The sequence below is a fragment of the Vidua macroura genome, chromosome 1, assembly GCF_024509145.1.
Source record: "Vidua macroura isolate BioBank_ID:100142 chromosome 1, ASM2450914v1, whole genome shotgun sequence".
NCBI classification, from domain to species: domain Eukaryota; kingdom Metazoa; phylum Chordata; class Aves; order Passeriformes; family Viduidae; genus Vidua; species Vidua macroura.
The window spans coordinates 134,591,759-134,607,992 of NC_071571.1; the positions used below are offsets into that span (position 1 = coordinate 134,591,759).

Here is a 16,234-nt window from a genome sequence, read left to right on the forward strand (position 1 = left end):
TAGATGAAGCTAGAGTGAGATCCATATGCTGACAGCAATTTATTTAAATAAAGCCCTTTCAAGACATTTGGCCTTTCCCTGTGTATTATGTGATTTTTCTCTTAATGTAATCTCAGTAGTGCATCCTGTCCAGTTCCCCCATGTCTATCTTCCAAAGTTTTCTAACTGTCAGTGAGTTTTCTAAATAAGTAAATCTCCCTCACAGCAGTTTCAGTTTAGCAAGATAATAAATCATGGTACTTCTTACCCTCAAGCAAAACATGATTTCTCTTACCTCTGTATATTTTTGAGCATTTCAGCCTTCAAGTCTGAAATTTTTCTCATTTTCCTGACTCAGTTTTACATTATTTCTCTGGTGATTTGTGGTCTGGGACACATACTGGATGTAATGTCTGGTTTAGCAATTCACTGCTTGCTTTTCATTTCATAGCGCTCTATTCAGCACTTCAAGAAAAAACACTGAGCAGCACTAAGCAAGTTTGCAGTGTAGACTGTGACATAGCAGGGTAAATACAGAAAACTGGGCCCTCCATCCCTGTTGGAAGACTAATTAAACAACAAGTTGGAACAGGCACACAACATTTAAATTTCAGATTAAGTACATGCAAGGGTGCATTTCTGCAAGAGAACAGTCTTGATTAAATCAGGTTGCTCATGATCAGTTTTAATTTAGCAAGTTAGTTGTTACCCAGCTTTTACAAACTGCTCCTTTGCCAGGCTGGGTTAAAGAAGATGCTTTCTAAACTCAAAGAATTTGGATGTTAATCTCAGCTCACTCAGTCTTTGACTGCAATGTATTTATTGCCAAACCTTCAGAACTCATATGGACTTCTTCTATTACCAATGAATATGACAGCTGACTAATGCAAGACTTCTAGACCTCAATTAATTTTCTTACTAGACTTTTTTTTGCATCCACACAGAGTAAAGAACTGGTTTAGTTCACTGTATCAAAGAAAGGGATTTCATCAAAGATTCATTACTGTTAGCAAGGTAATAAAGCTTTTCCGTAACTTTGTAGAGGAAAACTTGAAAATTTATTGACACTAGATGAATATTAATATAATCTTCATTGTAATTTAAATTAACATAAAATATCAAATGTATTTTTATTTTTTAAAATAGTCAATTATTCTATCAGAGAAGGTGAGAAATTTTATCAAAAATCTCTGAAGCTCCGTGTGTAATTCAACTGCTAGCATTTGGAAACATCTAGCTGTCACAGTGTTTTTTCTGCATCATTCATTTGCTGTGGCTATGATTTGTAAATAATCTAGTGCCCTGATCCCAAATAACTTTGCCATTTGTTCCTATTTGAAAAAAAAAATTGATAGAGATGTCATGAAAGAAGTTATACTTCCATTAATTTATAAAAATAAAGCAGTGTTGGACAAATTTACCAGAAAGGGGGAAACAGCTCAAGTCAACCTATGTACTGTAGCAGGTGAGGTATTCATGATTTGTAATGAAAGAGACCTTTGAAAAAAGAAATTTCATATCAAAATATTGCTATTTATATTTTGAGATGTGCCCACTAGTTTTATTTGAATAGCAATGTACATACAAAATAGAGTATAAACACTGCTCTATTTTTTCCCTCCAACTTTCTTGTTATAATTTCAATAAAATAAACCTAATTAAATCAGTCCAGTAGCTATTAGAGATTTATACCACCTATAAGTTAATAGAGTAATTTTTGACCAAGTGGATCTCCAGAGACAAAGTCATTATAATTCTGAACCTGCAGTGTTTCTCTTGGATGTGAATTGGCAGACAAGTATGTGTATTGGCCGGAAGCATTGTTCCCATGGAAATGTTATTTCCTACATCACAGCTGTCCCCATAATGCTGTTTTTGTTAAATTTCTTCAGTAAATTAATGAAATAAGAGCATCTCTGATTGAGTTAACAGGTCTATTAAGAATGGCATTAAAATTCATCTTGTAAAAAGCAGTAAACAAAGCCTTCAGTGGGTCTTCCAGTCTCACAGGAGACATATATTAGAAAATATCATTTACAACAACTCAAAAGTTGTTAAAATCCTTTCCCTAGGACATCACAGCCCACAGCTGTACTACACAGTTGGCAACATGGATTTTCACTATTATGGATGCCTTATTTTCATTAGGAATCATTAACAGAGAACTAAGCTGGAAAGCAATAATAATTTTGCTTTGACATTGAAATAAAGAAATAAAGAAACCTGCAAGGTCTGCCAAATGACTTGTGTAAATGTGATTCTCTGATACACGTTTATGGCAGAGCAATGAGATTACAAGTTGTGATTTCTAATACTGCTGTAAAGATGACTGAAAAATACAAATGGCATCCTCAAAAATCCTACCAACAATACAGGGTACAATAGATTATATTCATATCTTCTCCATCGCATTTAAAAGTATTAGCAGCATTGTAGATTAGAAAAATGCCTATGCTTCATAACACTGATTTTAGTAAAGTGTATTTATTGATAAGTGAAAAAAAATCGAGTTTTTCATAATAATTTTAGTCTATCAGTCATTGAAACAGATAAGATCTGTTACAACTTTACTTAGTCTTTGTAGAACAAGTGATATTCTTTGTAATTGGTTAGTGATTATGAAGTCACTGGGTATAAGGATTCTGTACTGCTCTCTGTGCAGCTTTCTGCCATAGACTGATGTGGACAGTCACACAGAGCCAGGGCCTGATGTAAAAGATAGTTTTATCAATCATTACTACTGCAGAACTTAGCAGGTTAGTGAAAAGGGAGGATGAAGCTGGGTGGCAGCTTTGGGGTTTCTGTCACTGGGACTTATTTTGAGCTGATAGATGCATTGTGATATCAGTGTGGGGTTTTTAGTTTGTGTTTTGGGGGTGTTTTTTTTTTTTTTTTTTTTGTTTGTTTTCTGGCCTAAACAAAGGATTCCTGATGAAATTTGGCACTTACTGTATGAATCAGCCAGTTTTTAGAAAATATTTCTGTTTCTGTAGACAGGAATCTGACCACAATGCCTTCCAACTCTGCAACTAATTCAAAAACTACAGCCAAAGATTGCAGGTTTTTACCTATGGCAACAGGATGAGATTTTCCATTTAGTACATATGTTACAATGAGCATTTATTGTGTCTGCACCTGCTTCATGGAAAATATAACAGCCAAAAATAGTATCAAATAGTTCTAAGAGTATTTTCTTGTAAGATTATTGAACGCTTTCAAGTCCCTCAGAAACTGAGAGAGGTAGGATGAAGCTTCTGACTTGTTTTTTGCACCTAGCATCCAAAACTATTGAGTAAACCAAGTTTTTATCTGGAACCTGTTTAGGATCTAGAACATTTGCCCACAGTGCAGTCCATCTTACCCAGTGCAAGAGCTACAACCCATATACTGTCCCAGGTGAAGTGGCTTCAAATCAGTTTCACTGTCTTTAGTGTTGCATCCTGGGGGCAAACGCCGCATTTAGGACAGGACTATTTCACACTGTGAAATCTTCCCTCTCCTCAACCCAAACCTCACAAACAGTTTCTTTCCATCTTGGTCAGATATCGAGGGAATGGTCTGCCTAAAGCAGGAGATACCAAGACTAAATCAGAGATCTTCTTGTGAGACTTATTCCTCTGCTTCTCTTCTGGGAGGGTTTCCTTAGGCACTTTATGGAATTCCCCTCTGTCTATGCAACATTTCCAGAACTGATTGTTTTCCAAGCAGCCAATTCTAATAATTGTTTTTTGGAAGTTTCTCTCGCAGTGTTTTCTAATCTTTCTGTAATTCAGTACAAACATTGAACAAACTGGAGAGAAAAACCAGATAATTTCTGATTATCTGCTGTAGAAAGACTCTGGAAGACTTTGAAAGCACATTTTTTCCAGACAGTAATTACACTCTTGGTTTTGAAAACAGGTGAGTCTCTGCAAAAGGCAGTGAAGATTAATGCCTTTAAGAAATCCAAAACCTTAACACTACAATTCTAGACGGCTGTGTTTGAACAGCAGTTTTAGAGTTCCTTACTGTTTTTCTTTAAAAGCATTCAGAAAAAGCTTATGGGTCAGAACTGGGCTGTTGAATATCATCATTTGAAAACAATCTGAGATTTCTAATCTCATCAAGGAATTTAAGGCTATATCTAGACCAGTAAGCAACACAGGGCCAGGACATAGTCTTGATCATCTATATTGTTTGAACAGTTTGTGTTCTCTTTGGCATAACCTTGTCCTGGACACACTGATAAGGTGCCCCTGATTCAAATCAGGGATATTCCAGGAGATGGCATAAATTGGGGTCAGTTTCCTCCAGGCAGGATGCCTGACAAAACCCTGTCTTGGGAAGGATGTAAGCTAGTGTAAGTGAGCCTGCTGTGTGGATGCAGGCTGTCAAGGCCAGACAACAGGCCTAACACGTTTGATTAACTGCTCTAGGTGTGGCACAGAACTCTTCACTGGCTACAAAGACTTAAATTAAACTTAACAGAATAATAGAGTTGGGAGGCACCCAAAACTACCATCGAAGTCCAACTCCTGGCCCTTCACAGAACAGCTCAAAGAGTCACACCATGTGTCTGAGAGCACTGTCCAAACACTTCTCGGACTCTGTCAGGCTTGGTGCTGTGACCACTTCCCTGGGGAGCTGTTCCAGTCCCCAGCCACCCTCTGGGTGAAAACCTTTCCCTGATATCCAATCTAAACCTCACCTGACACAGCTTCAGGCCATTCCCTTGGGTCCTGTCATTGGGACCACAGAGAAGAGATCAGTGTCTGCCCCTCCTCTTCCCCTGATAAGGAAGCTCCAGGTTGCAATGAGGTCTCTCCTCAGTCTCCTCTACAGTGAACAGACCGAGTAACCTGATCTGCTTCTCATATGGCTTCTCCTCAAGGCCCTTCACCATGTTTGTTGCCATTGTTTGGGTGCCCTCTAATGCCTTTATAGCTTTCTTATATTGTGGTGACCAAAACTGTCCCCAGCATTCGATGTGAGGCTGCCCCAGGGTAGAGCAGAGCAGGACAATCCCCTCCCTTGCCCAGCTGGCCATGCTGTGCCTGGTGCCCCCCAGGACACGCTTGGCCCTCCTGGCTGCCAGGGCTCTGCTGACTCATGGTCAACTTGCCAGTGACCCCCAGGTCCCTTTTTGTGGTGCCAGTCTCCAGATTCTTGTTTCCCAGTCTGTACATACAATCCCCATCCCAGGTGCAGAATCCAGCACTTGTCTTTGTTAAACTTCATATGGCTGCTGATTTCCCAGACCTCTAATTTGTCAAAGTCTCTCTGCTGAGCCTCTCAGCATTCAAAGGGGTCAGAAGCTTCTCCTAATCTAGTATTATAAGCAAACTTTAGAATATCTTTGACATCACAGGTATCTGTCAGTCTGACTCTCCTCAGCTGGCTAACATAGTATATTTTTAAAAATACTGTTTAATGGCCAGGGCTCTCATACGCCACCATTGGCTTTAAATTACAAATATATATATAGATATCTTGTAATTTCTTTTCTAACATCTTATTTTTCTCTTGTGTTTTTTTTTTAAAGGACTTTCTGCTTTAGCTTTGAGAAAGTATTCCTCTAAAATTTATGGATCTTTCCTTTTTCTTTTTTCACTGGAAAACTGAAGTGTCTGAAAAGATATTTACACTGAGACCTGTCTGTAGCTCTTGGTTTCCTCAAGAGGTTTGCTGGATTTTGGGATAGTGCAGGAACTAACGTTCCTGTGTGAGCTTTGCCCTTCATCCTGCTCATGTTGATAGTTTGGTCCTGTTAAGCCAAAGGCAATAGCCTGGCTGCCACCTTCACTCTGCTCTTGCTGTAGGCTGTGGACTGCCACGTGCTGGGATGATCAGCACATGTGTGCTGATTTTGTTCTTGTTTTGGTTCTAATAATGGTATTATTATGTCATTTTGCACATATTATTTGTAGTAGGATAATTACTTTATTTCCCCCTTTATTTTATTCTCCTCCCAGCATCTGGCTGTGTATTCTCTTTGCTGAGGGTATTTTTAAAATTATTATTATAAGACCCCTTGAGAACCCTGTTTTTACTGTGTATCTATTCATTAACTCATACAACATTATAAATTACTTTTATGTTAATTATATAATTTAACAGTTTTTAAATACTCTTGAACTTATTTGACTGGATGTATGTGAGATTAGATTTGTGTATATGTACTTATAAAGAAAACTTCCAGTAATTTCTGTTTCCTGTTAAGGAAAAAGGTTCTATGGTTTACTCTCTAAATTTTACTCTGAGGTCAACCTTTCTGTTAGCTCAGAAAGGAACCAAATCCGACATACAATACCCAGTTTTTCTGAGAATGATGCATTTGTTGCACTGTCAAAAGGCAGACTAGGTAGAAGGATGATTTCTACTGGAGCGGGTATCAAGTATCTGCCAAGAAAAATTAGTAAATGAGGGTTTGGATGGCCAGAAAGGATTCAGAGTGCTGATGAAGGAAGTGCTCATTACCACTCTAGGTTTATTTTGAGGCAATATAAACCACACATAACTCTCCTAGTATGTATTTCTCTAAGCTTTTTTGCTAAGAGAGGAATTGCAAAAAAACAAAGTCCCTGCTATGGGATGGCTTTCTCCAAGGGCTGTTTGCTGGATAGGACTGCAGCAAAGATGTATTCTCTGCTGCTTTTAGAGAAGGGGAACACCCCCAAGCCTTTAATTGAAGAAAATCGTTTTAGAGCTCAACTGGGGAAAACAATAGAGGTTTGTGAAAGAATTTTTAGCATCAGCCATTTGTACTAGTATTTGGAATATCCACTTAAATCTAAATCCCTTTCTCCTCATTTGAATTCCCTTTTCTACCTTTCTCAAAAAGTTGGCCAAGAGAAGGTGTCTGACTGAAGTCTACATCATTACTGGCAGGACTACACAGCAAAACATTTTGTGATACAGAAGCCTTTAGACAGCAGCCAAGAAGCAAACTTTGGTAATTCAGAGTACTTTCACAGCTAAACACAGTGAAACTATAGTGACCAACATCTTTAAACACACTGATTTATTTAATAAAGGCAACTATTGTAGTCCATTCCACTTAAATAGAACTATACATCTTGGAGAGGACACAAAAAAGCACCTCAAAGGCACATTCATCTCAGGAAATGGTGACATTTTTTTTCCATGTAACTTTTATCTTAAAATGCAGAATATTTCTGTTTCCACTGATGACATAGGACTTCATTGAATGGTAATATCACTTATAAAACAATGCATTAATTGCTGTTTTCCATATGACAGGAACTCGCTGATTTTCTGGGTACTATTTTTGAAAAAATGGATCACTGAAATAGGTTGTTCTGCATGCAGTGAAAAATTTACTTCCCCCACCAGTCTGTATCTGTGAATGAGCTTCTACTAGGAGAGATTCAATGACTTCTGCAATCTTTCCCCAAAGAGGCATTCATAAGGTCTCTCTCCAGGGATCTGTTTTCAAAACAGCTTTAGAAACTAAATAGCTTTAGTTTCCTACTGCTCTGTCAAATTTTATCTGATTTTAAAAAATACTGAAAAGAGAGAGACCTGACTGAAAGCACACATTAATCATATTTCCTTTGAGAACTTGGATTAAAAATAGCATTACTGGATAAGGGGCTCTAATTTTCTGATTCTTAGTAAAATTTTGCTTAAGATAAAGTTGAAGATACTGGCTCTTCACAGCAATGTTTTTTCTAGACCTCTAGTATTTTTTACGTGCAAGATAATGTTGAAATTGAGAACTAGCTTCTGTGTCATCTGTTTTCTTTGCCTGAATTCTTAGAGGTGTTAGTTTGATAAAAATACAGCATGTGAGGTTATCATCTAACAGGTAAGTTAACATAGTGCTAATAAGACACAGAAATACAAATTCTCATTTACTGTTTCCCTGACTTCCTCTTTACCTACATCCTATCCCACTCCTCCCTTGGTGATAAATGTACTAATGAGAGTCAGTGTGTACTAACATATAACAACAAAGAGAGCTAAAAGAGGGTAAGAAAAAAGCTTTCAGGTTACCACTGTGTTCAGTCTTTTGTAATTGTGTGTCCAGCCAAGGCCACTATGGCTCTCTCTCACCTTTGTTTTGTGCTTCTACATCTGCTGATCCAAACTCTCATTCATTTTTTTCCCCTGTAACTTCCCTGAGAAGTACACTCAGTATTTTTTCTATGGTAAAGGTCTACTTCTGCTATGAACCATCTCTTAGCATTCCCTCTGGGTTGTGGCTAAGCTGTAAGTCTTCATTTACTTTTGAGTGCACTGCATTAATTCCATAGATAAGTTACTGACAGAATATGTATTGCAAAATCTTCATAAAGAAACAAAAATTCCTTCCTTTTATGAAATAGATTTCAGGCCATTATAGGTAAGGGAAAAGGAGTATATATTTTTTTGTATACTCAGAAAAATTGGCTCTAGAGACATAAAGCTCTAGCAGCAGCTTTTGCATGTACTTGAAAATCTGTTTAAGAAGCAAAAATATTAATTTTAGCCTTGATATATTGGTGATTTAACAAGAAAAAAAATTCCCCTGGGTTCCAGAAATATTCCACATTTTTGTGGATTGTTTAAAATGGCATCTCATGGGGACTTTTTGGTGAGAAGCACTGTACTGAAAAGAATAATAAATGTCTAAGTTCTGTGCAAGAACTTCATTGAAATAGAAAATTCTCTATAAATTTTCAGGCCCACATGTACCCCAGAGCTTCCAGTTCTGGATATTTTTTCAGACACCTACCAATTAGATGTCAGGGCAAATTTTGGATAAATGCTGTTGTCATCAGTGTAGATTGCCATTTCTGAGGAAAGGAAAGGTCCCTTAGCCTGGTAGATCAGGTTCCCCTGGGACACCTGAAATGCTGCAGCAGATAGTTTAGAGCAGCCACATAGAGCACATTTACAGAGTCTCTAAACAAGTACAAAAGATACAACCGAATTGAATTCCATTTTATCAGTACTGATGATCTATGCCACAGAACACTCAAGTGTTGTGTGAAATTCATATTTAGTACCTGTATTTGTTGATGCAGAGATGGAGGAAAAAACCTATGGGTGTTCATTACTGTACGATGACTGAACTAAACCAGATTACTGAGAACATTCTTGAAATATCTGAATGTATAGTAACCAAAACTGGCCTTCAGACTGATATTCTTTTCCACTCAGTAGTGAATCAAGTGTCTGTTTCCCAGAGGAATATAGGTTATTTGTGTGTATGTATGTGAGAAGAAGAGGCACACAGCACTTCAGGCAGAACTTAAATTTTCCAAACAAAAAAGTGATTATATGATATATGGATGCATTAATTCTTTGGTATGCTTTTGCTGGTAATAAGTTTTAAGTCAATCAGTAAATAAGAGCTTGTTAATTAAAACACAGTTTTGATGAGTCCAGTATTTTCACAGCCATGAACCAACCAAGACCCTAGAATTAAAGTTTCTCTTTTTACCTCTTAAAACCAAACCCTACCTGTGTGATTAGCTGCTTTTACCCTTTAGTCTCCCAAAACCTTCCATCTGAAACCTGTCCTTTTCTGTCTTCCCCTTTTTACTCTTTGTCTGCACTGTTTATCCATCAACTGGCTGACAGTGTCTTTACATCCAAAATGCAAAGCAGACAGATGGCCATCTCAGGAAAGAACATGACTAAGAGCACCAGCATCAGCGGGGAGATGTACACGCTGGAGAAGAACGATGGCAGCCAGTCGGACACGGCAGTGGGCACTGTTGGTGGTGGCAGCAAAAAGAGACGTTCCAGCATTGGTGCAAAGATGGTTGCCATCGTGGGGCTATCGAGAAAGAGCCGTAGCACATCACAACTCAGCCAAACTGGTAGGAACTAGATTTTTTTCTCTCTCTCAAATTATCAGTTAAATGTACATAATACTTATGTGTTACAGTTTAATCATTTGAAGATCCTGTTGAAGTTGCCTCATCAACAATATTCTGTGGAATGAAGAAAATGGTCAATTATCTTTTTTCCTCTGAACATTTACTAAACTTTTTTTTTTAAGCAAAGATCCTTTTCAGGTTGGACTGAAGCTTTTATCTTCTGCTTACCGGAGCCTGCTTAATACACTAATTCCTTACTTTTCAGCTTTTCAGGAACCAACATGAGCTGTACTTTCATTTAGGGGGATTCCTTACTGAAGTTTCTGAAGGGTCGCTGAAATGCTGCAAGAAGCTTTTAGTTTTGTCACAGATAGTGTTTGTGTATTTCAACATGAGGTTTTTTCACCTTTAAACATGCAACCTTATTTTGAAACAAAGCAATTTTCCTGAACAAAATTATATGTTATATTACTTTAGTGCAAATGTTTTATTGTGTTTTAATTACTTTCTTTTTAGCCTACAAGTGTATTCACCATCTTTAGAAATTTTCCTCATTTCTGTTTCTCTCAATTCAAATTGAATACTTCAACGTACCGCCTAGGAAAATGGAAAGCTTTTCTGCTTTGATGCCTAATGCATTTAAAATCTTACACCTTTTTTTTTTTCTATTTTTTCCTATTCTGGGGAAAATCCATATAATACACTCTGAAAAGCTCAATGTCAAATAATGACAAGTGTATTTGACAAGTGTATTTGACGTGGAAAAAAGTTACTTGTGTTTGAATAACATTCATATAAAAGAAGCATTTAAGCAATTTATATAAGTATGCATATATATATATATATATAAAATATATATTTCAAGGTATGTATAGAAGATATGTTGTAGTCTCAGTATTTAAGAAAAAACTGTTGTGATGTTTTTGTACAGTTCAATGTAAGTTTACAGTGTCCTGCTGTGTGAGGTCCCATCTGAAAGTCTCCCGTGAGCTAACCACCATTCAAACACAAAGAAATTTCTCGGTTCTTTCCAAACCAAAGTAATAAGAGTTTTCATGTACAACAAAATGGAGCAAAACAATGATTTGCACTGTCAAAAACTGTGGTAAATTTTTAAACTAAACTTCGAGGGGCTGTGAGCAGGATTTCAAGTACTGTAAAGAGTAGAACTAAAAAAGAAAGAAGGAGAGGTAACAATGCAGAAGAAGGTAGGAAGCTTGACTGTGTGCCTTATTGAATGCAATATGAGCAGGAGGGAATGAAGAAGAGGGGAAAGAATGAAAATAGAGAAAGCCCTGAATATCATGCAGACACTGGTGACTCCATCAGTAGGCAAGTCATTGCAGCAGCCTTGTGTTTTACCAGCTCACTTGCAGGTTATGGAAAGGACAGGTTCGTGTACATTTCTATTTTCTTTGAAATAAATGACAGATAAAAGATGAAGTCACCTTTAGACAAATCTGGGAAGTGTCTGGTTAGGCAAGAAAAACATTAACAACTTGCTTAGCTGGAAATCTAAATTTTTACCTTGGGACAGTACAGAGCTATGTCAGTGTATAGATGCATTTGAATATCAAATCATATGCAATGCACTACATTACTTTTTTTATCTAATCTGGTCTCTCTTGCCATAAGAGCTATTAAATGAAGGATGTCAGCTCATTGTACATTGCTCAAGTATGTCTCATCACTAGAGAGAATCTGTATTGTGTGTTTGGTCTAGATCGGATTTAAATACCATGCTGTCTGTTATTTGGTGTTTTTAAGCTGAAGTTTTTCTCTCTGTTACATCCAATCAGTTGCCCAATGACTGATTAGATGCTCCAGTCAGGGACAGATGTGAAATATAACTGTCTAAAAGGGTACTCAAAATCTTTAGACCCACTGACCATGAGTAGGGTGTTCAGACAAACTTGAGTGAGGAGCTGTAATTCAGTGCTCTCAGAGGAGTGGCAGGCAGCCTGCATGGCTCTGGCTGGCAGCCCCTGTCCCTTGGCTGCTCCCTGGGACTGGCCGGTGCTCAGGGCTGGCCTGTGCCTGGCCCCGACCAGAGCAGCCAGAGCAGCTCCTGCTGCCATCTCCTGGAAAAGCCCCTCGTGTTGGTTGGATACGGGGATACAGGTGAGGGTTGGGGGTTGTTTTGTAGAGCTGTTACTGCACACCTGCTCCTGCTGCTCTATTGGACAAGTGTCTCCAAGGGGCCCTGTCTGGTGGCCACATGTGGCTGCTGCTACAGGACAGCACAAGCATCTTTAATCTCTGGGTCACACAAGCACTGCTGGTTTTGGTGAGCAGCATGTGGCCACAGGTCAGGCCCTGGATGAGGTGTGTGCATGGTGCTGTGTCTAAAGTGACACAATTGTTGAGGGTGAGGTCACACCATGAAGAAATACCTTGTCTATCTTCACAAAGAGAATGGTGAGACACCAGAACAGGTTGCTCCGTGGATGTCCCATCCCGGGAAATGTTCAAGGCAAGGTTAGATGGGGCTCTGAGCAACCCAAGTGGAGGGCATCTCTGCCTCCCTTAGCTAGATGATGCTTAAGGTCCCTTCCAACCCAAAGTGTTCTGTTTCCATCCATTGGTGCATCTTACAGAAAATGTTGGACACCAGCATTGTATGTACATTGATACTAGAGGATTAAAACTTGCAATTAAGGTGTTTAATTAATTTTCTAAATTTCTCTGGCTTGTCTCATCATGTTCCTTTTCTCAGATGGTGGGTGCCTGCACAAGGAATCATGTATTGGTACAATCTGGAACCAAAACACTAATTTCCTGTAGGTGTACTGTAAGTAGAGTTTTTTGGAACTAAGAGGTTGGAGATATTCAGGTGTTAGGGCACTGGTACCATGTAGAAACTGAATTAAGTATAAAGGTTTCTTAGGTACTTTCTGAAGATATTATATCATTCAAAGGGCTGGCTAAATATTTCCTTACATATCAGGCTTGAAAAAGCATACCAATATCAGAAGATAACATTACGTCTGTAGAAAGTTGTGTGCTCATATGGAAATCAGTGTAGAAATGACTATCTGAATCTCTGAAGCTTTTTTCAAGTGTTTTTGTAAAGTATAATTTTATTTCAGTGGTTTTCTTCATTCATATTTTATAATGAAATCTATGCCAGAAGTTTTTCTGAAAGTAGGTCATCATAACTGTTTTCAGGATGGTGTATCAGACTTACAATACATGCCTTATAAGGTCAGTTTTAAATGTCTTTTCAAATTATATTTGTATTGTTTCTTGTTATTTGTCATAGTTCTAAGAAGTTGATACTCAAAATAGATAAAGAAATGTATTTTTTTATTCTGGTCTGTAGTCTTTTTCAGGTAGAAACAGTTGTTTTTTGGGTAAAGAGCTTGACTATAGGAGCGAGGGTGAGTAGGACGGTCGGGACGGATGGAGACGGGAGATCTCTGAAGCCAGGTCTTGGAACTTGTGGTTTATTGCAAAGGGAGTGGGTGCAGGGGTCCTGTTTGGAGCTGCCAGCCACAGCTCCGAGCAGGCCTGAAAGAGAGAGCTAAAAGAGCAAGAGGGCAAGAGAGCAAGAGAGGGCAAGAGAGTGAAGTTCCCATTACAATACAATAAATCTTCTTCTGTGCTGAATATTCTAATTTTCACTAAACAATCTAGTACAAGATACAAATCCTATACCATTTACCTACAGCCTATAAGAATCATTACATTACCATACTGTGTTACATTTTAAACCCTAAAAACTACTCTTCGGACCCTTTCTGCCAAGCTAGTAGGGTCTGCTCTTGGACCCTTGGACCTGTCTGCAAGCAGAGGGTATCATTTAATCAAAAGGGGATTACCTTCAGTCAGCCATACTATTGTTTTCGGTTGTTCAGTAACCGAGGCTTGGTATCTCAAAACTTGCTTTCATTTCAATTTCACTTGTAGTTTCCATATTCTCAAAATCTTTTGCCAAGCAATCATATTTATAAGGCTTTCCTGTTTCATCTTCCCCAACACATGACACAAAAGTAACTTTTCATAAGGTTGCTTTTACTTAAGACTTCAGTAAATGACAAGATTCTGAAGAGTAGAGTAGCAAGATAAACTAGAATTTATTTTATTTTTGGTTCCTCTACCTTTCCAGTGCTCCAAAAATAGTTAAAGATATACTCTGTATTCTTGAGTCAAGCTATCAATTCTAGAAGCTAAAATTTGATGGGTTAGAGGAAGTTTATGTTGTAACGTTCAGGTCCTGATTCCACAGGCACTCTTCCTTGTGGAAAAGATGCTTTCTTTACTGAGGAAGATGGAATACAAAATGCAATTCTTAACAGGCTTAGCTATTCATATCTGGAATGAAATTGTTTTCCTGCTGGTCTGCCCTGAGGGAACTGATGATCAGACTTCTATAGAGACGCAGACCTAATTCTCAGTTATATTCCATTAATGAGTAAAGTCTTTGCCATCTTCTTATCATGCCATCTTAGACATCCCTTTCAATTTACACACACTGTCTCTGGCAGGCAGATACCTGGGTGCCTTCCCTTCCCTTCCCTTATTTAGTGGAGATTTCTCTTTTTGCAAGGTAAATATTCCGTCTTTTCTTTAGTTAGCCAAGACCTATTGTATTTGTAGGCTGATTATAGCCAAGAGCCAAAGCAGTTTAAGGCATATTTTCAGAATCTGGGGCACTCCATGGATCATATATACTAAAACATCACATGTGCATGTTGGGTCACCTGTACGGGTCCAGTGCACTCTCAGAGACTGAGACCCATGATGTCTTTGGTTTCAGGGAGATGGAATCTCCTTGGTTTTAGTAGATGGAATCTATTAAAAGAGATGAAAAAAGGAAGTAACAGCATGACTTGAGAGGGACTAGTGCAGTAATGCCTGCAGAGAGGTGTAACTATGTTTGGATAGAAATCAGTGCCTTCGTATGTCTCTGGAGAGCGTTGCTCCAAGGGCCCTGCACACGTAAACATAGCAGGTGGGGCTGGAGGCAGCTGACGCTGCATGAACTGCACTTGCTTTGTGGCAAAATATTGCTCCATGTCACCTAAGAACCCTTGCTAGGACGCCAAATGTGGCATGAAGTTATAGGGCTGTGAAAATGGAATTTTGAGACAGTGTTATGAGATCTTTTGACATCCTTCATAATTTTGCTGAGGTTAAACTTTTCATATATTATTGAAATTATAGTTCTCTATAGGAAAAGTACAAACAGAAGGTGATTCTTTACTAACGAAATGATGATTGATGTTGTGTGAATTCAATAGTTTTTATCAAAATGAGGCATTTCCAATTTAAGAAATATTGGAGATACAGAGTGAAAAGAGATTAAAGTATTTAGAAATGTTGATATTTCATGGCTTCATCTTAGAAGGAAATAAGAGAACTAGGTCTCAGAGCAAAAAGTTTGAGTGAGATTTTATTTTATTTGTATTTAAAATCAAATTCTGGATTATGTATGGTTTGTAAGGTGTTCAAACTGCAATCTGCAGTGCTGTACTTATAAGTAGAACAGTCTCACTTATGTCTGTTAGGAACCAATGACATAGCCTATAGAGCAATTTTCTCAACTTATGGAATAATTGAGAGGAATCTATTGGTGTGGTATAGAACTTCACATTTCTCAATTCAAAATTTGATTTATATAAAAATAGTCTTCTACTACACGTATAGTCAATGTGGTTCCTATTAAAAAGAGGATGCTTAATCACTTGGAATCTGGTGATTAAAGGAGAAACTACATTGATTGTCTTTCATTGTCTAAAGTGAGATAGTATATGGTAAGCATACAATTTACTGAATAAAAGTATTTTTTTACATAATAGACATTGTTATTTTCTATCCCTAGAAATAATTTATGTGGTAAAAATGGCAACTGAAATTATCATCCACTACTTTTAATTTGGACATGTATTTTAATTTTTTAAAAATCGTATAATACAGACAATTTGAAACAAGCCATTTGTTTGGGGGTTTATTTCCTCTCCTATTCCAGAGACAGACTGCTAATGTAATAGATTGCTTTATTGTGTTGTATTACACTTGCATCAATATTTTTGATGTGTAATCTGATTTACTTTCAAAATTAATACATAATAAGTTGATAGAAATATAGGATTAGCAATTGACAAGAGATTAGGGCATATTTATCTTACTCATTAGTTGAGAATTGTGAACTGAATCCTTTACCAAAGAGAAAGAGCTATTATAATAAATACATAACCAAGAGCATTAATCAGCTTTTACTAAATAAGCTCTGAAAAGTATGCTAATAAATAAAGAGACTCTAATTGCAAACTAAAAAGGCTATAAAATGTCATTAAATTCTGTTGTTTTCCTCTATATATCGGAAAGGACTAGGAAAGGAGATATGGCAGTGCAAAATGTATGCCACTTTCCTTAACAGATTTTCTGTAGATGAAGTAGGTGTATATTTGAGTCTTCACATGTTCACAAGGCTTTTCTGAGAG

At 37.6% G+C, this 16,234-nt stretch overlaps 1 protein-coding gene across 38 annotated transcripts in view; it reads left to right on the top strand.

Moving 5' to 3' along the window:
• The window catches only part of RIMS2 (regulating synaptic membrane exocytosis 2), a 447,198-nt gene that overhangs the window by 383,152 nt on the left and 47,812 nt on the right, over positions 1-16,234 (top strand). For 17 of the 38 annotated variants that reach the window (XM_053972036.1, XM_053972077.1, XM_053972011.1 and 14 more), the window contains one exon: positions 9,547-9,788. The exons of the other annotated variants lie outside the window; for them this stretch is intronic. In XM_053972036.1, coding sequence (XP_053828011.1) covers positions 9,547-9,788 — 242 coding nt within the window. The remainder of the gene's footprint in view (positions 1-9,546; positions 9,789-16,234) is intronic. 38 annotated transcript variants of the gene reach the window in all.